Source organism: Lampetra fluviatilis, chromosome 26 (assembly GCF_964198595.1).
Source record: "Lampetra fluviatilis chromosome 26, kcLamFluv1.1, whole genome shotgun sequence".
Classification (NCBI taxonomy): Eukaryota; Metazoa; Chordata; class Hyperoartia; order Petromyzontiformes; family Petromyzontidae; genus Lampetra; species Lampetra fluviatilis.
In genome coordinates, this window is record NC_136300.1 from 3571930 (window position 1) to 3597069 (window position 25140).

The 25140-nt window shown below is 45.3% G+C and overlaps 1 protein-coding gene across 1 annotated transcript in view; it reads right to left on the bottom strand.

The window, feature by feature from the left end:
- Positions 1–25140, bottom strand: part of LOC144942133 (plasminogen-like) — a 101814-nt gene that overhangs the window by 31454 nt on the left and 45220 nt on the right. The window contains exons 7-10 of the mRNA XM_078868893.1: positions 21181–21450; positions 17877–17977; positions 12374–12474; positions 3750–3948 (exon numbers count right to left, since the gene is read on the bottom strand). Of these exons, the coding sequence (XP_078725019.1) occupies positions 3750–3948; positions 12374–12474; positions 17877–17977; positions 21181–21450 (671 nt within the window). The remainder of the gene's footprint in view (positions 1–3749; positions 3949–12373; positions 12475–17876; positions 17978–21180; positions 21451–25140) is intronic.

Genomic DNA, 25140 nt, shown 5'->3' on the forward strand with positions numbered 1-25140 from the left:
TTCATCCAGCAATGAATTGATCATGGCTGCTGCTGCTGCTGATGCTGCTGATGATGGTGATGATGATGGTGGTGATGAAGGAAAACCAGGGCCATCCTTTGCATAATAATTCACTTGCGCACGTGCCGTAAGCACTACCCCCCCCGCCACCGTGAGCTGGTTGGGAGTCGTGTCCGGAGCGTACGATTAACCACGGGTGGCCGGCGAAGGGGGGGTTGGTGTGAGCGGGTGGAGCGTTACATTACCCGAGGAGGGGGGTGAAGTGCGGAGGGGGGTGGGTGCGTCATTGGCATTGCAGACCATGCCTGTGGAGCTCATCATCTGCCACTGGCGTGTTTGCACGAGCGTGTTTGAACGGGAGCTGCCCAGCTTTGCTGGATGTATCTGAATCAGATTGCTTGGCTTTAATTTAGCTTATACAGCATAGACTTAACCTTTAAAAATGTCTGTTACAACAGGCTGTCCTTTAGGCACACGCACACACACACTCACTCACGCTCAATAGGACCTTTTTTTCGACTTTCTGCCTGTGGGGCGGGCGGGTAAAATATATCCTTTGTGATCCAGGCGTGGAATTACATTCATCCTGGATGAATTTGAAATTAATTTCATGACATTGGTATTTGAACATTTGGCGCAAGCATATGCGCGAACCGGATGCAACATTTAAAACATAAAACAGGAATTATTTGCGTATTTCTGAAACGTATTTTTCGCGTCAAATTTCAGCGCTGCTTTGCGGTAATTTCAGAGCGCAATCCCTGCTCGTAAATTATCTTAATTAGGCACCCTAAGCGTCGTAAATTCGGCCAGACTTGCGTAAGCTGGGGCCACTTTTTAACGAGCCGCATTAACGCAACGTCTGCATTAATGGAATTTAGTTTCACACGAATCGCACACATACCTTTAGAGGCGGCATGATAAAATAAAAAAAACATATCCACCATCGTGAGTTTTTATTGAATAAAAAGCAGAGGCAATGTTGTTTGGTGTCAAACTTTCTGGAATACAAATTAACGTATGATGCCCCCAATATGTGCAAGCACAGCGCGTTGTTCAATTGTAGGAACCACCTTGAAGAAAATTCAATATTTCGATACGAATCAAAAATATGCGCATTAAGTTGCAAAAACCTAATGGCATGCTGCGCTAATTCTGGCAAACGAGCGAGCCATCAGCTAATTTTCGTGCACTTAAAATATCCCAAGTTGTTATGTGCCGGTGTCAAAACCAAATTTGTAAAGATAGAATACAGCTTTAAATTAATACCAACATCCCTTGATTAATATTTCCTGCTGATGATTAGTATTCCCTGCGCGGCACTGTCAGGGTATAACCTTCTGCGGAGAAAATGCTACAGGGCAGTTAATATCTTCATTTCGCTCACTGGTCCTCAAATTTAACCAGGCGAGAGCACGGAGTTTATTTTTTCATACAAAAATACTACACCTCCATGTCCGCAGCTATCATTAAATGTGTTGCATTTTATGCATAGCCCTTTATCAATCCACTGCTGGTTGAAGGCTTCCCTATACCTTTCCATCATGGATGTTTGTTATCCCATACTTCACCATTCTGGTCAGCGAGGATTCAGGCTTAAGCGTGGTTCAAGGGAGGGAAACGATTTTCCTGAGCTCAGCCCTGTACAGCTCCAGCTGATATTAATTCCCTGCTGGTCTGTCTAGGTTTGCTGAAGGAAAAACCCAGACCGGTACAGATGTCACTCGCCACTCGTGTTCGCCGCGGCCAGAAATCTAATTCGTGTGGCCAGTGTTCATACCACATATCACTGCGCCGAAACTCCTCGTCGACTTTTACCCGTGGGTATTTCTCACAATTGGGGATTCGAGTTGAAGCATTTCGTAAACCACGTTAGCATTGCCGAACTCTCGTGGAGTACACTGTACAGGGCTAGAGTTACCGGATTATAATAATCGGCACATAATGACACGCTTTCACAGACGATGGCCGCACGCGAACTTTAACCTCCAATTCACAGCTGTCTGTGTGCGTTTTTGTGCTCCGTGCGGAAGAAGAACCAGCAGCCAAGTAGCTAAAGGGGTCGCAGGATGTAGCAGGTTACCGCTGAGAATCCTGGGTTCGAATCTGGCTCACTGGCTTCTCAGAGGCATTGAGTTGGTGGTCTCGGCGTAGTTGGCAATTAATCACGCAAAAAAGTATTGTTTTTTCACTTAATTCGGCTAAATTGTACGTGAAAAAAAAATACATATTAATCGGGCTGTCATGTGAGGATTATTCCTCTCATTGCAGGGGATTTTCACTGATCTGCGAGAGTTTTCTATGGAATCCTCTTTTATAATATAATGTAAATAGCAAGTTTGATTTTTGGTATTTTAACCGTAATTTTAGTTTTGTACCAGGCACTTGTAAGTGGAAATTGAACCGTCGACTTCAAGCAAAATCGGTTTGTTGTAAAGTGCACCGCAACCCGCACATTTGAGTAGCACAGTTGGCCACGTACGGTGCGAAAGAAGTTCAACATACACACATGCAACCGGCATGCCAACAAAGCTTGCAGCAGCAGCAGCAGCAGAGCTGGGCTATCCAATTATTTAAGCAAGCTCTTGCTCTACTAATTAATCATCAGGATCGATATCTCAATTCATTATAAAACGTTTGTGAAAAGCATTACACCTCTGCTCCCATGTGTGTCGTTAGATGAAAGGGCCTGGAGAGTCTTCGACATCAGCTACATCACAGTGAGGCGGAGCTTGTGGGGGTTTCCAGGCTTCAGGAGGCGTGATATCGATGCGAGGCCACCATTTGTTTTTGTAAATCAACACGAGCCCAGTACAATGCACAGATCACGTTACAGGGGCCACTTATTTGAAATGGGCTACAGTAATTAATTAACATAAACATGTTTCAATTACAATATTTACATTTGATCAACTTAACAGACCAATCTAACGCAGGTTTTTGTTGGGTTAGATCGCATAAATATATAAATACGTAGTTAAACCGATCACCACCCGACACAGCCAATTAGTAAGGGTTGTCACGTAAACAGAACATGACAATTCGTCACTAGTACAGCACACCGGTGTGTTGGAGAGCAAAGCCACAACATTTACAATCTGAAGTACGATATTTCTCCAGTAATTACAACTAGCTTCATCAGGCGACAGCCAGATTTGTGGAGAAATCCTTCTGAACCTTTATAAACAGTTTGCCATTAGAGGCTAACCCCCTTTTCCTTATGACGGCCGCTTGTGTTGCAATCGAAACGTCGTAGTTTTTTGTTATTTTCTTTGAACCTATCTACGTGACTTTACCGAAAGACCCAAAGAAAATGGAAATGCTGGTTGGGTTATTTACATGGTTCATATTCTTAGGTTTTTTTCGGTAAAGTCACGTAGGTAAAAAATTAAAATTAATAAAAGTACTTATTAATTTTAAAGTCACGTAGGAAAAAAAATAAAATTAATAAAAGTACTTATTAATTTTAATGTTTTACCTACGTGACTTTACCGAAAAAACCTAAGAATATGAATCCTTGCAGTCACGAAAGCTTCAAATCTAGAATTATTTACATGGTAATCAACGTACATTACGCGTGCGCATTACGTAAGCCCATTGTTTTTTTTTCTACCTCCTGTCGATTGCATCCTCGTACCTCCCTCCCGTCGAATGACCCAATACCTGCCAGGGTTGGAAAACAAAACAAAAAACGCGATCATGGCCGCTGAACGAGCGGGCACGGGCGTGTCGCGAGCCGTCTCACTCGCCTTGTCGTCGAGCCTCGCCGGCTCCCTGGTGCGCAGAAGCGCCAGGTCGTTGGGCACGAAGCCCTCGCCGAGGCCGTACTGCTCGTGCACGTGGAGCCGCTCGACCTGCAGCCACTGCTCGTCGGCGCTGTCCCCGAACGCCGCCTCCGCGTCGGCGAGGCCGAGCACGGCGTGGAAGTCGGGCAGGCTGCCGTCGGCGCTGAGCGACGCGCGAGCAAAGAGGGTCGGGGCGGGCAGAGGCAGGGAGAGCGACAGGGGTTAGACGAAGCGTTACGGTACCCACTCATTCACTCAGTCCCGGATTATCCTAGTAGCAAAAGTAGCTACATGTGTAGTAGCTACGGGTCCCGCACTTTCAAGGGCCCCGCGCTAAATGCTTTCAAGCTATCAATTCCGATCCAGTGATTCTGCACTTGCTCTGTTACTATAGTACTATACTGCCTTCAACTTTTATGAACGACTGGGTGTTTAAGGTTAGCGATTTGTCGTTTTATATGTCTGTATAGCAAATTTAAAAAAATGCAATTACTTTACTGTGCAAGGTAAACATTAGTATTTTTATACTTTTGTGTTTTATTTTATTTAGGGCCCCTTTATAACATATGCTACAGGCCCCACACTCGCTTAATCCGGCACTGCAAGAGGGTCGACGGCCGCCCAGCTGGGCGGGCAGAGGGCGGGCGACAGGGGTTAGGTGAGGCGTTACGGTACCCACTCCATGCACTTCTTGCTTAGTTCAGTCCCGTGTCACTGACACGCGGGGCAAGCCAGTGACTCCACTTTTCGCAATCATCACTCAAGAGCTCCTCCACGTCACATGACGCACCTTGCTGATCTCGTCAAGGCGGCTTTTGCCCGGCCGTCGAACAAAGACGGCGGTCACCGCATCGCGCGCGTTCAGATGCGCTTCTGTGGCCGTCTGGAACGCTCTTCCTTCCTATGTAAGGAAAGCACTGGAGCTAATGCACTTTTAAATCTAGATGGAAAATTAATTTCTTTAGAACTGATTTTAGCGTTTAGTTTGTTGTCCTTCCCGCGCACCTCCGATGAGCACGGTTGGCTACGTGCGGTGCGAAAGAAGTTCAACATACGCACATGCATGTAACACCGTCGATGCTACGTCTTTCTGCACTGCTCGGGTCGAGCTCATCAGTTCATCAGCATTAGGAAGGAGGTGGATTGTTTTGTGCTTTTTTCCGCTAAACTTTTTATTGCGTCCTGATCGATCGTGAAAGCCTTGGGGAGAGAGAGACGTAGAGTATGTGTCGACCATGGTTCACGGTTCACCATGACAAAGATGTGTTGCAGTGCCTGCGAGCTACTGCGGCAAGCAGGACTCACTTAAAGCGGACGGAGTATTGTCTTAGCTACCTTAATGCGCCGCAAGCTTTATAGCCGTTTGCATGTTTCCCAGAGTGCATCTCGATTCACTGAACAGCGCTGTTTGCATCGCTGTATCCAAATGTTAACGTGCAGCTGCTACTGCTGCTGAAGTGGGCGTTTCATATCTGAGCTAATTATATCCGTTCGTGTTGCTTTGTTGCAATGTAAGTCGTTTAATTGTAGAACGCTGCAAATGCCGAAAGTCAAAACGTTCGTAAGTCCCTTCTCAAAATTGTTCACGCCAATATATTCAATTTGCAGCAGCTCGAAGGCCCCTGGCCCCCAGGGAAAAATAAAATAAATTAATAACGAACGAACTCACAAACGTGCCGAAGATCCAAAAGGAGAACCCTTCTGGTAAATAAAGACTCAATACTTAAATTTCGATTTAAAGCTTTCGTGACTGCAGGGATTCATCTTCTTGGTTCTTTCGGTAAAGTCACGTAGAAGGGACGTAATACAATAATAAAAATAAAACATAATAAAATAATTCTCACGACGTTTCGGCCACAACGCAAGCAGCCGTCCTCATTCTTCACCTGCGGACGGCTGCTTGCGTTGTGCCCGAAACGTCGTGAGAATTATTTTATTATGTTTTATTTTTATTTTTTTATTATTTCCCTTCTACGTGACTTGACCGAAAGAACCAAGAAGATGATCTCAAGACTTAGTCAGGGATTCATGAGTAAAATAAAAGACACTATTATTTAATTTGATTGTATTTTTCGAGTACAATAGCCCTGGACATATTATGTGTATGACTTGAGTTCTTAAAATTCGAAATAAAATGCCATATAATGCTTCAAATAAGGTGCTTTGCCTTGAATATATAAGTGATCACGGCCCTTTGTCAGGGTGTCACGGTGGTGAGATGTTAACTACCTCGCCTGGTATGCAGGAGGTCTTGGGTTTGATCCCAACCCTTACGCCTGTATATTTGGAGTTTGCATATTCGCCCCGTGGTCGCGTGGGTTTTTCTCCGGGTCCTCCGGTTTCTCCCTCCACATTTAGAATCAACATCGTGCCTTTAGAGTATTTGGTTGCTTTAAATGTCCAAATGAAAGGCCCACTTCGTTGACCTATCATTTGTGGTCAGGTCGCTACTGAAAAAGAGCTAAAATAAAATAAAGTTTAGTTTTATAGTTAAGCTACTTTTGGATTATCACGCTGATGGGTAAAGGGAGAGTACTCCAGGACTGGTGTTAATTCAGCTATTACTCATCATTCATGATAGCCACAGTCAAGAATCTGACTTAGGTGTGCCGGGTCCATAGTACACCACTCCGCTGTCATCCCCCCCTGCATGTATTGGATACGATCAAATAAGAATTTGCAATTCTGAAATATTTAGCATCACAAATTTCAGTTCTTAACCATTTTTCCACTTGAAACCCAGAATGTAAATGCAAACTTGAACCTTTTGTGTGTATATTTCTTTTTTCTCACAGACAGTGAGGAACTCCTTTTATGTCAAATCAAAACACAAGGGCATGAGAGAGCTATTAAGTCAATAGAATAGTGTTACACTCGTGCACCCGCCATTCTAAAGGAAATGTTCAAAGCCTAATTTGATTGACACTTTGATGGAAACTCAGTTTGTACTTCAGTCAGCATTTTATTTGAGTTTAAAGCCTCGGACCAAATTGACGCTAAATTGTTGCAGCAGGCGAAGCGATGTGAGCTGTGCAAATTCGGGATTATGATTGACTCCATCCCAACACCACAAGGCTCCTCGGGCCTCCGTGACACGTGGGAGGCGCGTGACCCTCTCAGCGCCCCTCTGCCAATTCATTGTCGCAGTAATTTGAAAAGCAGTAGATTTTCGCAAACGATTACTCGATCGCGTCGAGTGAAATCGTTCTGTACGCCCCTGACGCACTCATTGAATCGTCTGGGTGGTGTATCGATCAGGATGACCGCTGCAAAGTATGATCTTGAGTTTTGGTTACAATGTACTTATGTTTAAAGGTACATTGAAATTTTTGATACTCCTACTGATACTCCTGCTGTTATGGAGTGACTTATGCTGCCAGCTATGGCTGCAAAGTTTGGTCGTACATGTTATGTCTCTCGTGTATTGTTAAATTTGAATCACAGTTCCTATGATCACTGTTACATTGTTTTTATAGGTTTATTTTGGTGATTTCGGAAACGTTTTGGTTTAGCCATGTTTGTTTGTTGTAGTACAGAGTTAGACTGATAACTTTAATCTAAATTGTCTTATGGTTGTTATTGTTTGACTCGCATCCCACTGGGATTTTTGCACACAGCGTTGATATACGGTGCTTTTTTCTGGAATATTTTACTGTTTTTTCCTGGATTTTTTTGTTCAGCGTAGTCATTTTAAGATGTTTCTTGTCATGTTTTTGTTTGTTGCGGTTGCACCCGATTCAAGAGCCGCATGGCTCACAGGGTTATATACCTAATACATGAACTGAACTGGTTTTTTCGGAGTCGTGCGAATTATATATATATATACACCCGCCCCCCCTGCCAGCCCCACAAGATAATAGTCACAATAAGACTGTGTATAAACGATATACAGTAAAGTGATGCAGACCCCTTGTGCTACAGAGCAGAGAAGCAGTCCAGACAGGAAAGATGCCGCAGATGAAACAGCACAAGAATCAATTCTCGAGTTGAATTGTAACCCTGAATCATGACAATGAAATTGGTGTGGGTGTGAACCATTACATGCCAAGTCGATCTCGTGATCAATTAATGATGCCGTGTGCTATGTCACACCACATATACACCTGCCACGCTAATTAATTCAATACATTGATCAAATTCATTTGCATTCATTCTATAAACGCAACATACCCGAGGCAACGACGCGACTGCTAAGTTCACGCGGTGTGACACCGTCTCTCGCAAGCGTCCCACCTATTATGTGTATTGAGTCTCACAGAGCAATCACGTTTATTTCTCGTGTGCAGTAATTAACAACAACAACAAGAGTCAGACCCATTTGTCAATCCAATTCTAAAAGGCCTGCCCAAGCTGCATCAGTCATGAGGGCGGGTGGTGGGGGGGTGTTGAAGAGGAGGAGGAAGGGGGGGGGGCTAAGGATCGGGTCAGATATCACGAACCAATAATGATAGCCGTGGCCAGGAGTCAAACTCAGGAGTGCTGAGTCCACCGAGCAGTGCATTGACCGCCACGCCACGAGCCCCCCTTCACACGTAACATGCACACAGACGTACGGACTGAACTCCTGTTAACGTGCAAGCGCAGTGGCAACTTAGGCTGTCCAGACTGTCCGTCCACTCTCCATCTCTACTCGCATTCATTGCCGCTGTCTAAAGAGACTCGCGGAGTCTCACAGATCAACTACGCCACACGTGCTAGGCGATCTGTTCCTATGAAAGTTATTGGCCTACGTCTGACATATGGTGGGTGGTGGTGGTGGACACCAATAGGTCAGACATGCAACGCTCGGGTGAACACGGCACGGTTTCATTTGAGCCGACGGTCGCTCAGCATTCGTGACCACCGCTCCAGGTCAGGAGAGGGAAGTGACCCGTTCCAGGTCTTTAATGGTCCCACGGACTCGTGTGGCAGACATATTAGAGAGAGAGAGTGTGTGTGTGTGATTGAAGAGAGGAGGTCTCCTCGTGACACTGAGGACCCATTAATGTCTGCTCTGCAATTACTTGCCGCGGCTCGCACCTGCTGCAAGGAATTTGAAAAATCCAGAGATCACTTGGCATGCAACTGCTGACGGTAAAGCTGAAGGTGAGCGAGGAGTGGCGATGTCGTATTCTCCGGCAATGTAAAAAAACACCTTTAAATAAAAACACATTTGGGGTGCATCTAATAATCCAGTAGGTGTGTGTGTGTGTGCGCATGAGACCAGATTTGCATAACTCTATTGATGACAAGCTGAGTCTTGTTAACCGGAGGGTTTCATTATAATCAGGAGAACACGGTAAAATGTATTTATCATGCCCACTCAACAATATAATTAATGAATATCTATAACAGCGTCCGTGGCCAGGTATGTATCTTAAATCGTTACAAAATGGTCTCGCCGCAATTCATATGGAACCTTATAATGACCTAGCCTGTAGCCCGTCCAAGGACGGGCGGGTTGCAGTAAATCTGAAACATTCAAGCGAAAAGCAGACCGCGACTTGATATTCATTGCATCCATTCGTGTGCAATTTGTAAGGGCGCGGTGACACAGACTTATTTCATTTTAAAGGTTATAATTTCGTATTCATCATGACGTCCTTTTTACTTCGATGTCTCAACAGCGTGACGGAGATCACGTGACGTGAGGGTTCTGCCTTTGTAGTGAGGGTTGTAAGTTGACGCTGAGGAGGGGGGAGGAGGCGCCCCCCCCACCCCCATGTGGAGTGACGTTACCCGCTCATGATTATTAATGAGGGGGGCTAGTCGACTGGGAGTGACGTCACCCACGTTACACACAAACAAACATTCTTGGCTCATTATAGCAGTAATTCACGTAAAAAAAATCCCTCAAAACACAATGAGATACACAACATGTTTTCCCTTGAACGCGAGAGCTCGTGGGAACAGCTTAATGAGTCTCCTCGTGTTCGCTCATGTGGACCAAGAAAGGTATTTGAGCATTCATGGCTTGTCCTTACGACTCGATCAAAAAACATATATGTATGAAAAAAATGTATGTACACACACACGTGTCTAACTTGCAATATCGGACGGAGAATTAAGCCCGTGCTTTGCTATTTAAAATATTAAGGAATTTTGATTTGAATAACAAAAAATTACGTCGAATGTGTTTTATCGGTGCTTCCGTTTTGTTCCAAGTGAGATCAATCACGCGTGCCTCGTGTGAGAGTTTAGAATTTGGCCTGCAGTCATCATGGGAATTCACGTAAAAATATTCTACACCTGGGCTTCATCACCACGGACGCCAGGCCCGTGTTTTCAATAACTATGTCAGTGATCGTAACATAAAACACATGAAAAGAAACGAGGGTAAAACTTTAAAATGTATTCGGAAGCGCGATTACTCTATTATTTTTCTCCCTCCCTTTAGAGGCAGCTGCCGTTTTGATAAAAAAAAAGGATGAGTTAATTATTTGATCGTGACTTAATTTCTCGAGTGAGTCTCAGCCGACAGAAATGTAAATTTGTATGCAGACTCACGCCTACTTAGGCCAAGTGTGGGCTTCCCTAAACAAGCGGCAGACTGTGTCAAGAAAATTTGGCATTAAAATTGGGCATCAAGGCATCGCGCGCTCTCAGATGTGCTTCTGCGGCCGTCTGGAACGCTCTTCCTTCCGATATTAGGTATCCACCAGAGCGATGCATTTTTAGATATATATTGAAAAAGTATTTATTTGCCATTTCTTTTTGTGTTTAGTTTGGTGTCCTTCCGCCGCGCCTCCGACTGGCGCGGTTGGCTATGTACGGTGCGAAAGAAGTTCAACGTACGTACGTACAAGAGATAGCCTGATGGTTTGTACTTTCACGGCTGCCCTGGCCGCAAAGGGTGCAACTTCTTTGCGCCAGCAGCCACTGAAGTCGTGTGGCATGGCATTTCTAGAGCACGCCTGCTCTAGAAAGTGGACATCAAAAATCCCGTGACATCATTCACAGCGGTGCATCGTTTTGTCTCGGTGTCAGGGCACAACTTTTCCAACACTCAGATTTATCCACAATTAACCCATGAATCCTACCCTGTCGGGGCTATCACACTCTGTCGACACTGCCAGATGTTTAACCTTAGCCCCAGAGGCAGCGGGTTCAAATATTCTTTGGTGGAGTTTAAATATATTTTGGGGGCTAAAATAATGCTTTTAAAAACTATGAATGAAAAAATATATAAAAAAAAATTTTTACAAAAAAATCCGAAAAGGTGTTTCTGAAAACGTAAGAAAGCCAGGTTTCCGCGAGCAGGACACGTGGCAGACATGACCCAGGCAAGGGCTTCACCAATTGTGCTCTTTCTAGTGGTGACCTTTCACTGTCGCGCAGAGTCTGGCTTCAAAAGTGTTCGAATGTTAGAGCTGCTCAATAGGATAGAAACGGGGTATGTCCTGTAATCCGAATGCTCGGCCGTCTCACACCGCTTGACTGGAGTGAGCCTTGATGCTCGTTCGGCGTAAAATGGTGAAGTGTAACCAGTGAGGATGGAGTTGTAAACTCTCCAATAAAAAAAAGGCATTTTAGTTTTTGCCTTAACCAACTACGCATCTCATACTCGGCATCTCCTCAATACAGCACTAACACAATGCAATTTGGTTTTGTAAACTGGCTATTTGCGTCTGCAAATGAAGACGCCGTACAAAGAGGGCGGTAACATGCGCACCGAGAGAGTTTGACAGAGAGGAGCTTTTAAGGATTTTTTTTGAAAGCAGAGAAATGACGGGTGGAATGCTACGGGCTAGAGGCGGAGTTGATATGGCGCTATCGCAGAAGTACAAAATTCAGACACTTCACATGCAGAGACACTCACAGAAGATAAAGAGAAAGGTCTTGAGCCTCGGCTTCCATCGTGGTAAGGATCTCGGCAGAGGACACTGCCAAAGGAAGGGAATTCCAGATAATGAGGGCAGTAGCGGAGAATGAGCGGTCTCCCATTGAGTGAAGATTGAATCAGAGTATTCTTTTACGAAAGCCCTTCATTTTGAGCGCAGAGAGCACGTGAAGGGGAGTTCGAGGGAGATGAGAGGAGTGAGCCCGGCAAGAGCTGGTCCTTGGAGGAACTTGAAGATGGTTTTGGCGATCTTGAAGCTGACTTAGCAATGGGTTGGGAGGTAGCAGAGTGACAAACGAACCGGGATTATGTAATCTCAGGATGATTTTGGGATTTCAAATTTTTTTGATTTTTAACCAAGTTTAAAGATCAGTTTCGTGATGTCAGATAATTTACCTCGTGTTTTATTTATATTTATCATCAGGATAACAAAACGGCTGTCACTCAGTGCCGCGGGGATACCAATTTTTTCTGGGAAATCTGCGGAAGTGATGCCATCCGAGCAATGATGGCATCACTTCAATCTCAGATCATCCAAAATGTTTCCCATCAAGATCTGATTAATTAATCTTTTTATTCACCTAAAACACAGGTTTTTTTGTTAGATATGTTCACTTTTGTCAATTCAATTAACCCGGGGAGCACATCTCTGATGCGATCTCGCCGTTGGGGGCAGACGGGAAGTCTGCAGGCAGCGTCTAGACACCCGTGGGAATAGTCGCGAACGAAGGCTGCCCAAAGTGGCGGCAGCCCAAAATGTTCCACTCACTTCTTCCGAATGCAGTGCGCCGCCGTGAGAATCCACCGTGGGTGGATGAGCGACGCTCCGCAAATTCCTGACCTGTAATTTTTGCCCGGACGCAGAGAAGCCTGCAGTGGGAAAAGACAAATAAACAGAAACAATTCATAAAGAAGGTGGTTTGTTTTTTGTTGTTGTTGTTGTTGTTGGGTTAGATCACGTAAATATAAATGGTTCGTTAAACCCACCACCACCATCCCACACAGCGGTAAACTTAAACAAAACGTGCCCTTGATTTACTTCTTCAGCACACCCGTGTTTTGTAGAGTAAAGCCACAACATTTACAATTTAAGTAGTACGACGTTTCGCTGGTTATTACAACCAGCTTCATCAGGCGAGTTGCCACAATTATGGGAAACGATTTTTTTTTTACTTTACAACTGCATGTTGACAAGTACAGTATTTGTGTTCATGTGAGTCTAAGTGTGTGTGTTCGGTAACCAGTGCAAATGCAGTAAGTGATCAAAGCTGTCTGTGTTATCGTGGCGGTTAGAATATCACCGGTGCACTGACGTTAGGCTGGGCCAACAATGGAACTCAGGTGACCCGGTTGACGGTGCAGTGAGCGTGCCGACCAATGAACCACCGGTCCACACACGTGTGACTGCATACATGGCCTTATACGAGTTGCCAAATAATACCCGCAAATGCATCTTCGTTGGGCATGTCTGTGTCAAACATGGTGAATTTTTTTTTTAAAGACCCACAAGTTAATCAAACGGTAGAATACAGAGCAATCATCGCCCCCCCCCCCCCGCCGTGCCGCACCTCCCCACAAAAATAGCGTTGAGACTCAGCTAAGCTATCTCGGGTAAGTAACCTTTATAATCATAAAGCACGTGGCTCTGACGCACCGGGGAGAATGCATTTTACGAACTGGAAGCAACGGGAAGGAATGTGCTCAACGAACACGCGCGCACATTAGTATCGATCCATTGTTATTGCGTTCATAATGGCCTCCCCTTTGTGTCAAGCTTGCATAGCTGTACTCGTGCCGGGGCTGAATTAATATCCAATTATGGTGCAAAGCCACAGCAGGACAAAACACACACCGGGCACGGTGGAAAGGGAACCTGCGAGTGGACAACAAATAAAATATCCCTGCACGAGGCAATGCCCCCTTGTCGGTGTACTTCACTAAAAAGGCTCGCAGGGCTCGGCACACGCGCACTTGATTAAAACTCAGGGTACACACACTCATCGACTCTTAAAGGGGAATTCCATTTATTTATACTGCACCAACACTGGTCACAGGTACAACATCCCCCCCCCCCACCCCCATTCACTGCCTGACGACATGCCTCCCAAGGCCGCCTGCGCGTTCACTTCAAAAGCGCTTCAGTGCTTCGGGAAATACTTGTGGATGAGCGGTGATTCAACAGTGAATTGTCCTGATTTAGGGTTACAATTCATTGGAGTGACTTTTTCAGCCACGAGTGGCTGCAGAGGTGACTCGAAACCCCCTACATGTAACGTGTCACAGCCAGCCATGATCAATCCACTGCTGAATGAAGGCCTCCCTAATTCATCGCAATTGCATCTGAGCACGGACGTATCGCTCCATCTCTGCGCTGGACGTCCTCTCGGGCGCATTGCCTCACTTACCAGCCAAAAGTGCCGAGCCGGCGTTTTAATGCCCCTCCGTTTTGCACCGGATTCCATGCCCGCGTGCATTAAAGCATCCACTGGCCTTGACTACAAGAATATCACCTTGAACGTGTGCCCAAGTTCATTGGCTCGAGTAAAAGCTGAGCGGGGATTAGCCTCGTTTTTACGGGATGTAAGCATGGAATTAAATTTTAATGATGAATTCAAAATTTGATGATGCATTTGAATTCATAATTTTATGTGTCCAATTGCATATTTAGGAGTTTGTTTTTTTGTTGTTGTTGCTGGATTGGTCTATGTTATTAAGAAAAGTAACTTTGGCTTGGGCGGAACACGTCTCTGGAAGGGGGCAGATACGCGGTGGCACGGAGTGCGCCCAAGAATGCGTTCTTGACTCGAATTCTAAACTTGAATCGGGACCATTCATCGAATCACCATGAGGCACATCATTCCGCATTAATCTATTTTCTTGCTTGGATGGGCGACAGTCACGGAATACCAGGCGCTGTAGGTTTGGGCTGTGAGATCGCTAGCATACAACAGTACCGCAGGGAAATTGGTGCTTGGAGACATTTGTGAAAGGTGCTTTATAAGCGCCAATTATTACTTCTTAAATCCATCTGTGCGGAGTTTCATCCCGTCCAGGTAATACTATTTTCTCCGACACAAAGCCAAAGACTAATGAGTGGAAATTACCAGTTTAACACGTAGTACGCTTTCGCGTCCAATGCATCCATAATAGAGGTGTTTTGGGTGAGATCGCGTAAATATGACTGCGTCGTTAAACCCGCCACCACCCGACACAGCCAATTAGTAAGGTTTGTCACGTAACCAAAACGTGCCAATTCGTTACGATCTTCTTGGTTCTTTCGGTAAAGTCACGTAGAATGGAAATAATAATAAAATAATAAAAATAAAACATAATAAAATAATTCTCACGACGTTTCGGCCACAACGCAAGCAGCCGTCCTCAGGTGGAGAACAGGTCTGTCGAGAAGGCAGAGTCTGACTCGGTCTTCACAGGTCTGTCTTCTCGACAGACCTGTTCTCCACCTGAGGACGGCTGCTTGCGTTGTGGCCAAAACGTCGTGAGAATAATTTTATTATGTTTTATTTTTATTATTTTATTATTTCCATTCTAAGTGACTTTACCGAAAGAACCAAGAAGATGAATCCCTGCAGTCACGAAAGCTTTAAATAGAAAATTAGTTACGAGTTCAGCACGCCGTCGTGTTGGAGAGTAAACCCACAACATTGTATCAGGATCTGCCCGAGAACGAGCCACGGCACTCAGTGATGTATTCCTGGGTAAATAAAGGTCACCATTGTGTGTGGTTAGCTCGTCCCTAAGAACTAAACTTCAGATCAAAGCAGAGCACGAGCGATGTGCGCCTTCCCTGCTCTGTGACTAATGCGGCAGTAAATTTGTCGATCCAATTCCGCATAAATCACCCGACCACTACAATGCAAACGATGTGCTCGCTCGCTCACTCGCTCGCTCGCTGTGTTACAGTTCTAAAGCCAATTAATAGTGTCACTATTGACAACTACCCGGGACCCGTTAGCGTCTCACGTATTGATGCCGTGCAAACCCCAAAACAAAACTTTGCAACGGCCGTGTGAGTTTAAAAAATCTGTCTGCATCGAAGCTCGAACCTAGGATGAACTGTGCAAGTGGCGATGGCGAATGGAGTAATGAAGAGACAGTTTAATTCATCTCTTAGGAAATTAACAGTACGAGTCAAAGATTCGGGGTTGCGTGGTGGGGGGGGACGGTTTGGCAGAGGTTTGATCAAAATGTAATTTAATGCTTGTTTGTTTTTTCATTTGTAACATCTAGCTTAAATGATTTTCATCAAATACATTCTCTCTTAATGTGATTGAAGTTGCAAAGTGAAACATAATTGGACAAACCGAGCCAAGGCGCATATTCCACAGACCTCACTGACCTGGACCGAATCATAAAAAATCATCACGATCGACCTGGAAGATGACCACATTTGCTCGGTTAATTTTTTTTTAATAAACGCTCACGTACATCGCTTGCTGGCACAGAAATGTGCACACATGACATTTGATGAAATGTGGGACCGTTAGGACAAGCGTGTGTAGAGATAGTCATTTTGTAAGTTAGGCGTGACATCATAATATAGCTTGTGTGCTCATCTACATAACATATCCTCTGTGTGCATATACGCACATTCCTTCGTGTGTGAGTCTAGCAGAGATGTGTGTATGTGCGTGTGTAGTGATGGGAATAGGTGGCGTAGCGGTCAGCGCGCTGTGCTACGAACCCGGCGATCCGAGTTCTATTCCCGCTCAAGGCCAACACCAGTGAGATTATCTGAACCGGTGGACATCCCCTAGGTCGACTCAGCCTCAAATGAGTACCTGGTGTGTAAACATCACCACTTGGGAGACAAAAGGCGGCCAGGCGTGGTGCTGGCCACCCACCCCCTCGTGACGGCTTTCATAGGCGCTCGCTTCCAGCACTTGCCCCAATAGTCTGTTCAGCCTATAAGGGGGATGTTTGTCTTTGTCTCTGTAGTGATGGTGTGTGTGTATCAGTGGTGCAGTGCAATTAAGTATTCGCAAATGTGTTCTCACACACAGCAGGAAGGTACAACTCCCATCATCCCTTGCATGTGTGTCATGTGACCACCACATTGCATGTGCAATGCTGTCAGCCTAAATTTTGATTTAAAGCTTTCGTGACTGCAGGGATTCATATTCTTGGTTCTTTCGGTAAAGTCACGTAGAAGGGAAATAATTAAATAATAAAAATATCAAACAATAAAAAATTCTCACGACGTTTCGACTGCAACACAAGCAATCATCATCACGTTTTATTGCTGTGGATTTCACACCTGATGATGATTGCTTGTGTTGCAGTCGAAACGTCGTGAGAATTTTGTATTGTTTTATATTTGTATTATTTTATTATTTCCCTTCTACGTGACTTTGCCGAAAGAACCAAGAATATGCTGTCAGCCTAGTTAATCAAAATAAACGACGAAAATGTGGCCATCCCGTTGGGCAGCAGTGATAAAGCAAAGAGAGAACTGTACATGCGTTTTGTCCTCATTAGGACTCATCAGTAAAGTCATAAATGCTCAGTGGTTAGCACACTCTTCTACGAACCCAGAAACCTGAAATCTCTGCCTGGCCATGGCAAACATCACTGGGAAGTGGTGTTAGAACCACTCCTGGGCCTCCTCTAGATTGACTCAGCCTCAAATGAGTAACCTAGTCTTCCACGTAAACATAATAGCTGTATATATAGGTGGGCAGAGGTGGTGCAGGCTACAATACTCCCTTTGGCGTTGTGTCAGTGTGAAATAGGCGCTCGCTAACGGCACTTTATCAATGGCTCGTTTTGCCCAGAATAAACTAAGGACTTATGGCAAAAAACAGGTGATGTACCGTCCATGACTTTTGACCTTTGTCATCCAGCCATCACCAAAAAGATAACCAACATCAAAATCAACCACGATTATTCCACTGCTGGATGAAGGTCTCCCCAAGTCATCATCGTGGCTCGTGATGGCTTGGAGGGAAGAATACCTCAACACGTGACCCAACCTGGAATACCGCACTCGGATGTGTGGAACAAATGAAGCTGTTTGGGGTGGAACGGTAGGGTCCCTAGAACTGTGCAAATTCCGCAGACATTTTCTCATAGAGGTTCCCCTCGCTCTGTGCGGACCCCCGTTTGCGTGATCTCACGCTGCGTGCGCGGCCAACCTGTGTCCACCCAAAACTTCGCCGCGTCGTGCGGTTTCGAGTTCACTCCACGTGCGTCCACGCGGTCGGACGCGCTGCCACATTGGGCGCCTGCCGAGTGCGCGTTGGCGACGGACTCACCATCCAGGGCCAGGAGTTGGGATGCGAGAATTCTCCGCCGACAATCCGCCCCAGGTCCGTGCTCGCGAACACCGGCTTGTAGTACGAGCGTCCACACGTTTCTAAAACAGCGCGGCCGTGAAGGACAGGGAAATGCGGCACGCCGGTGAGCTTTCCAGACGGCGGAACTCGAAATAATTAGCAGTCAGCATTATACCCCACGCAGATCAATAACCGCGAGAGGTTCAACAGAGCCACGCTAGGGCTTACATTTTCAAAGATCAATGGGATTTTCTCATTGTGAGCGGTCACCGGTACACACCGATGCAGAATTATGCGTGCGCTTTTTCGTGGAATATTAATGCTAGAGGTGTAGATGGTGATAAAACCTTGAAGCACGGTTTGCATGCATACAATACATAGCAACATTTAGGCATGCCAACGCAGAAGCATAATACAGTCAGTATGTACAGTTACAGGCTCATGGGGCAAGTGTTGTTAGCGAACGCCTATTAAGGTGTGGGGTTTCGAGAGTTGTGATGGTTTGAGCGTGTGTGTTGCTCAATGCTCAATCAGCCCAGCCAGAGTTTAAGTTTGTTTTGTCTGATTTCATTTTTCATGTACGTAGTTTATTATTGTTTACTTCATCTGAATCTGATGTTTATGGTTTGTGCAGCGTCTTGAGAAGCTTATTTTGTATTTATAGGATATAAACATTCAAATAGTTGTGCATATTATTGGGAAGCAGTGAAGCAGAAGTTGACGCGCCGCTCTCTGTGAACCCTGCGACCTCAAATCCCGGCCACAGCTCACATCGCCGGGCGGTGATATCAGACCGCTGCTGGGCTCCCCCTCTCCTAACCCAAATGTGACCAGCGTGGTGAAGTATGGTGAAATTCGAAACACTGCCCGACATTATGTGATCGGGTTTATAACGGGTGGCCCAAAACTCAGGACACTCACATTATAACATTTTAATTGTTGATTACTTAAGTTAATATTGTATCTATGATCATTATTAATCTACGTTTCTTCTTCCTGCGAGGTCACCTCAAATCGTCTGCAAAACTCCACCAAAGTACCCTGAATTAATTGAGACAAAGCATAAATTATGCATGTTCAAATATTACAACCCGTAATCTTTGAACATGCATGAATTAGTGTTAATGGTATTCAGTTTAAACATTAGTTAAAATAAATTATATAACCCTCTGTGATTCGTTGAAACGAGTATAATAACCCTACGTGCTCTGTCTTTTGGTATACCCTTTACACAGCGAATCAGAGCCCCCCCTTCTGCAACAACAACAAAAAAACACTTGGCAGGACTCTTCTGAAAAAGAGGCACGCGGCTCAGTGAGGCTTCCTTGGGTTAAATGAGCGTGATAATGAACTCCGGTCATCCTCGCAGCAGCGGATTTTGGCTCGTCGTTAAACAAAGACGAGTCACTGCGTCGTACGCTTTCAAAATGCGCATCTGCGGCCGTCTGGAACGCTCTTTCTTTTGATATTAGGAAGCCACTGGAACTACGCACTTTTAAACAATCTAGATTGAAAACGCATTTCTTTAAAATAGCTTTTTGTGTTTAGTTTTTTGTCCTTCCCCTGCACCTCCGATTAGCATGGTTGGCTACGTACAGTGCGAAAGAAGTTCAACACGCATAGATACAATGATTGGTCATATAATCGTCATCATTGATGCTGCATGGGACGGGACTACATCGAGCAGTGGGGAGTGGCCCTCTTGAGCGAACCCCTGATGGACAGCTGTGCAAAGAGCTTCTTAGCTCGTCGGATTTCTCCAGGATAAATAAACATTCTGATTTTGTTCCTGGAAAAGACAAGGATTTCCCGAATAACTAAATGGCATGATTGTTCCTGTATAATACCTGGGTGATTGCCCTAGGCATAAACACCCTTTGATTGGCTAAACACATCTAAACATATTGGTAACTCTGTGCGTTGTGGATTGTCGAACGTTGTGAGATGCACTTTGCATGAACGACGCTCCGATATATATATATGTTTCGATCTATTTGATGACGTTTTATCGAGATGCATTTAGAAGCCGTATAAATGTTTACAAAAATTTACGATTTGACTGGGAAAATCAGTGAAGCACAGCTATCATAATATTTATTTAGACTGAATGAATCCGATGGGAGTATCAAGCTCTTTTTCACAATAGGGACGGACTAGAACGCTACAACAACAAACACAATACAAAAACACAATAGGAGTGCAAAGGACAAGAAAGGTAAACAAATCACCCAAACACAAACAAATAGAACGAGAAACCATCCACATCCTGCCAGTCAAAGCCCACTGAGGTGTTAAATTATTTTTCAGACGCGACTTGGCCACAAATGATAGCTCAACAAAGTAGCCCATCATTTGGACATTTATAGCAGCAAAATAATCTAAATAGTCTCAATGGATGTTTCTAGCCGGGTGAGATAGCGAATTGAATGAAACAATCAATTTGAACAACTGGATGCAACTGGCAGGAATATCTCGTGCAAAGTTCTTGAGTAATCTCTTCAGTAGGGGCGGTGTAAGAAATTCCCAACAACAAACAACACAGAAAACACAACAGGAGTGCAAAAGATAGAAAAGGTAAGCATGTCACGAACAATAAATAAAAGGCGTAAGTGCTGCTTGCATAAGAAGCTCCTGCCGATGTTTCAACACGAAACGCAACACTAAATGCAAGCTCGGGCACGACAGAGAAACAAGAACAAACACATATTCTTGGTTCTTTCGGTAAAGTCAGGAAATAGAAAGAAAAAAATATCCAAAAAATGTAAGTAAAATAAAAAATAAAATAACAAATGTAGATAATAATAAAAAAATACAAATAATACATTTAAAATAATAAAAGCAAAAACCCCACGACGTTTCGATCGCAACACAAGCGGTCTTCATCAGGCGCTTGATGAAGACCGCTTTATTTTTTTATTGTGGTTTTTGCTTTTATTATTTTCAATTGATTATTTTTTATTTTATTTTTATTATTTTTTATTGTATTTTATTATGTTTATTTTACTTTAATTTGTTTTATTTTTTGTCTTCTATTTACGTGACTTTACCGAAAGAACCAAGCATATGAATTCCTACAGTCACGAAAGTTTTAAGTAAAATTTAAAAACAAACAACAGTCCCATACCACACCAACACAACAACAACAACACGCAGTCCCTCGATACGACGGTAGAAAATGACTGTCCATAACAAGCGCACAGCGAGGCGAGAGCGAAAGACACAGACAGAGACGCGTTTCAAAAGTCCGTCGCCCTCCGTTATTGCCGCAGCGTGATGCACTCACTGCAGTGAGTTATTCCGCAGTATTGCCAGCGGGTGGCGCTGTCCGTCGTGTAGCACCAAGGTCCCGCGAGATCCCCGTCCGGGTTGCGGCAGTAGCCGAGGCTCAGGTCGGCTTCGGTGTAGTTCGAGGGCACGAACTGGTGCCGGTGGGGGCTCTGCGAGGACCATGCCTGGCACGTCTTGCCGCTGCTCGTGACGCCCTGCGTTCCACGGTAGCCGCGCGAGCCGAACACGCAGTCCTGGCCGTACAACGCCGTGCTTGGCAGGGTGTCTGTATTGGAGCGGGCGTGGGGGGGGGCAGGTTACTTTGTTTGATGAATTGGGGGATGAACCAAAAAAAACGGGGTGGGGGGAGAACTGAGAATGGGGGGTGAAGGGCGTCGTGAATGTTGCGATTTTGAGTTAGCCGTGGTTGTTCTCTGGGTGGGATCGTCCTCGCCACAGGTAACGTGGAATTTCCACCGCTGGTTCCAGAGCTGTTAACAGGAGACGTTGGGCCGCCTTTAACGCTCAATCGAGCAGAAAAACACTTTTTAACTATGTTGCATGTAGATACCCGTTTACATGATTGATATGACTTGTGGTTTATAGACACACAAAAATCACAGTCTGATGCAAACTGAAAAGTCATTAGTTTCGCTTTGAACCGGGTACAGACTCAGCGAGAAAGAGTAATGGTCTAACACCCATATTTTTTTTAAAAGAGTGCATTTTTACTTTTCATTTCCAAAAGTAAACGACTTTATTTGTTCAATATGGGCCACTTTTGTATGCTAGGGGGAAAAAGCCCCCACTTTGTCCAGCATGGGAATTTGTCTCAATTGTGTTGAGAGTTCACCATAGGGACCTTTCGTCTGCAGAGTAAACAACAATCGCTGAGCCGTTGCTTCCACCTCAACAAAACACACGTGCCCCGCTCAGATCCTGCCGAAACAGCTCACTACACACGAGTCTAGAACGCGTGCCCTCCACTCGAGCACTGGATTTAAATGCATGAAATATTTACGCAAAGCCAACGCGACTGGGAGGCCCGTTGCCGCGACCACGCCGCAAATATTTTCGCGCACACAGAAACAACAACAGGAACCATACAAACGCCGCATTTGTTACGGAAAAAAATTAACCCGTAAAAACAAAGTTTTTCACTATAAATCCTTTATATGCGTGGCGGCTAGAGTCCTCTCGTCCTCTGGCTTGAGATGGCTGCCACATATGGGTCAGATGATTGTTTGCCACCATTAAGCAATTGGTAATTACATATAATAATTGTTTTTTTCTATAAAGTGTAAAATTTTGGAAAAACATTTTCACGAACATTAATTGTCACGCACAACGAATCTGTGTGCAAAATGTCAGCTCGATTGGATCACGGGAAGTGGGTAAAAAAACGACCGAAAGATTTGCACGGTCGTAAGCAAGCCAGCAAGCAAGCGAACTTAATATAAAGGATTTAAAAATGAAACGTTCGGGTGGCAGTGAGGACCACCAGGCTCCCCTACACACGGCAGTCCGACCAGCCCCGCCGTTCCGCGGACGCACAATCATCGCGCTGCGGTAGAGCCGCCTTGCTTTATTCACGCTCTTAAGCTAAACGATCGTTCATGGGCCGTTTGCTGCCAAACCCCAACCCCTTGAGCCACTGCTCCCACACGGGGCGTGCTGATTTACGCGCCCGCCTCTCTTTCTCTCTGTTTTTGTTTTAAGTGTGGGCGTTCACTTGCGCCAAGCGCCGCCGCGATCAGTCACGTAATCGAATAGCATCGATCGCCCCGCGGATCAATTTCCACCATAATCGCTCAATTTGGAGTCCGCGGCCCGTCGACGGCGAGGTTGGATTAATCCGCTCGTCTCCCTTTTATCCGCGATATCTGCTGGATCGTTTGATCCAAGTTGACAACATTTGGAGGGGATAGACGGAGTGATTGAGCTTCGGGCTGAAGGGGCCAAAGGGCAAGCACACAGCGCTCGCAAGACCCCCGCCAAATCCCGCGTGTTTGTCTGTGCCCGCGATATGTTTTTGAACTCTGACCAATCTGAATGAAATTTCAAGGATGGCTCGGCACCGGCAAGACCGTGGCTTGGAATGTTATTTAGATGAAAGAGTCATAGGTAAATGTCACAGTGCTCCCAAGAATTGCAACGGAAAAGTGGTTATTGGCACTATTGCGTGTATGTGTGTGTGAGAGAGAATGTGTGCGCATGTGCGCGTGTGTGTCTGAGCGAGCGGTAGTGGAGCGGAGAGCGCTACGATGCGAGATGAACCCGGCGACCCGAGTTCGATTCTCGCTCACGGCCAACACCAGTGACGATTATCTGAACTGGTTCTGGGCCTCCTCTAGATCGACTCAGCCTCAAATGAGTACCTGGTGCTGTGTGTAAAACATCGCCACTGGGGAGACAAAGGCGGCCGTGCGTGGTGTTGACCACCCACCCCCTCGTGTGCCGTGCCGGCCTTCATAGGTGCTCGCTAACAGCACTTGCCCCAACAGTTTGTTCAAGCTATACGGGGGATCTTTGTCTTTGCGAGCGTTGGTGAAGTGGTTCGTGCATTGCACCACAATACCGGGGGTTGTTGTATGGCACTGGTCACTCAGGTTCGATTCCTGGTCATGCACAACACAATAAATCACTGCTATCTCTGAACCGGGCTTGAGTTTTCCCGAGGTTCAAGTTCAAGTTCATTTATTAGGTATAGCCCTGTGAGCCATTCAGCTCTTGAATCGGGTGCAACCGCAAGCAGAGTGAATACCTGGCGTAGGTTTATCGACATAAATCTCTGGGAAGACAAAGGCCACAGGCCATGTTGTGCATGCTCCTCCCAATTGGTATATGCAATGCTGACCATTTTAAATCATTCGCATGAAAAAAATGTAGCCGTATCTCAACATGTTACAGACAAGAGCAGAAAGACCATGGGATGAAGTAACCTATCCGCAATTGTCTAACAACAGGCCTAACTCTGCGAATGAGCCTCTGGCATAAAAATGAAACTAAAAGTGTTGCTGAGTTTGTCGGCTATAACAAATGCTGCATAGATCCATATTTGCATTGGCTGGCAGACAAAAAAAACTATTTTAATAAATGCTTCATCTATCACGTTTTGCGGCAGGGCCTTGGCGCGTTATGTAAATTGTAAATTGATGTTTTATGTAGAGAGGTCGACTTTTGCTTATCCGTCTCCAACTGTACAATCTGCAATCACCCACGACAGCGCATGGAGAGTAACACGTGACCTTGTGCCCCGACACCTCCAGCGCCTTCCACCAGAGCCTCGCCTTCCCCAGCGCCGTCCCTCTCCTTAACGAACGAAATAGTCTCTTCCATTTAGCTGCGATGAAAATGGCTTAAAGTGCAGCCCTGCGATTGCTTGCTCATGCGACTGCTCCACTACAGGGAGCATTTGAGAGTCCCCTCTCGCAGGTATTTTGGTCTACTCTTCCATAATGGCCAGACATCTTCTTGGAAGAGGTGGGGGCAACTGCCTCTCTTTGCCCCCTAACACCCGCAACCCGCCACGAATGGCGGTGGTGCAACATTTTATGCTCGATGGGTGGACAGAGGCCGTGAGATTCATGAAACTTGCACCGGCCGTGTCAACTGCCGCGCCAGGAGATCGAATCGATTGACTGCACACAACGGCAGCGTCTCTGACTATTGTGATCATTATCATTGTGATTTTTTGTTGCTGTTACGTAAATGCAAAATTCTCAACTCATCTGAGTTGCTCTTGGCAGAGCTAGGCGCTGCGTCGTCGTGTTTTTACTTCTGATTGTCGTAACGTTAGCGGGTCGCTCCTCTTTACTACGACGCACAAAAAATGTTTGCGGTTGTGCTGTATAGTTTTCCAACATGTTTTCGGGTGATGTCTGATGTTTTATTAATTTTAATTTATAATGATTATTCACGATTATTGTTTCCCTCCACGCGCTGACAAGCTTCTTCGGGAACTCAGTGAACAAAG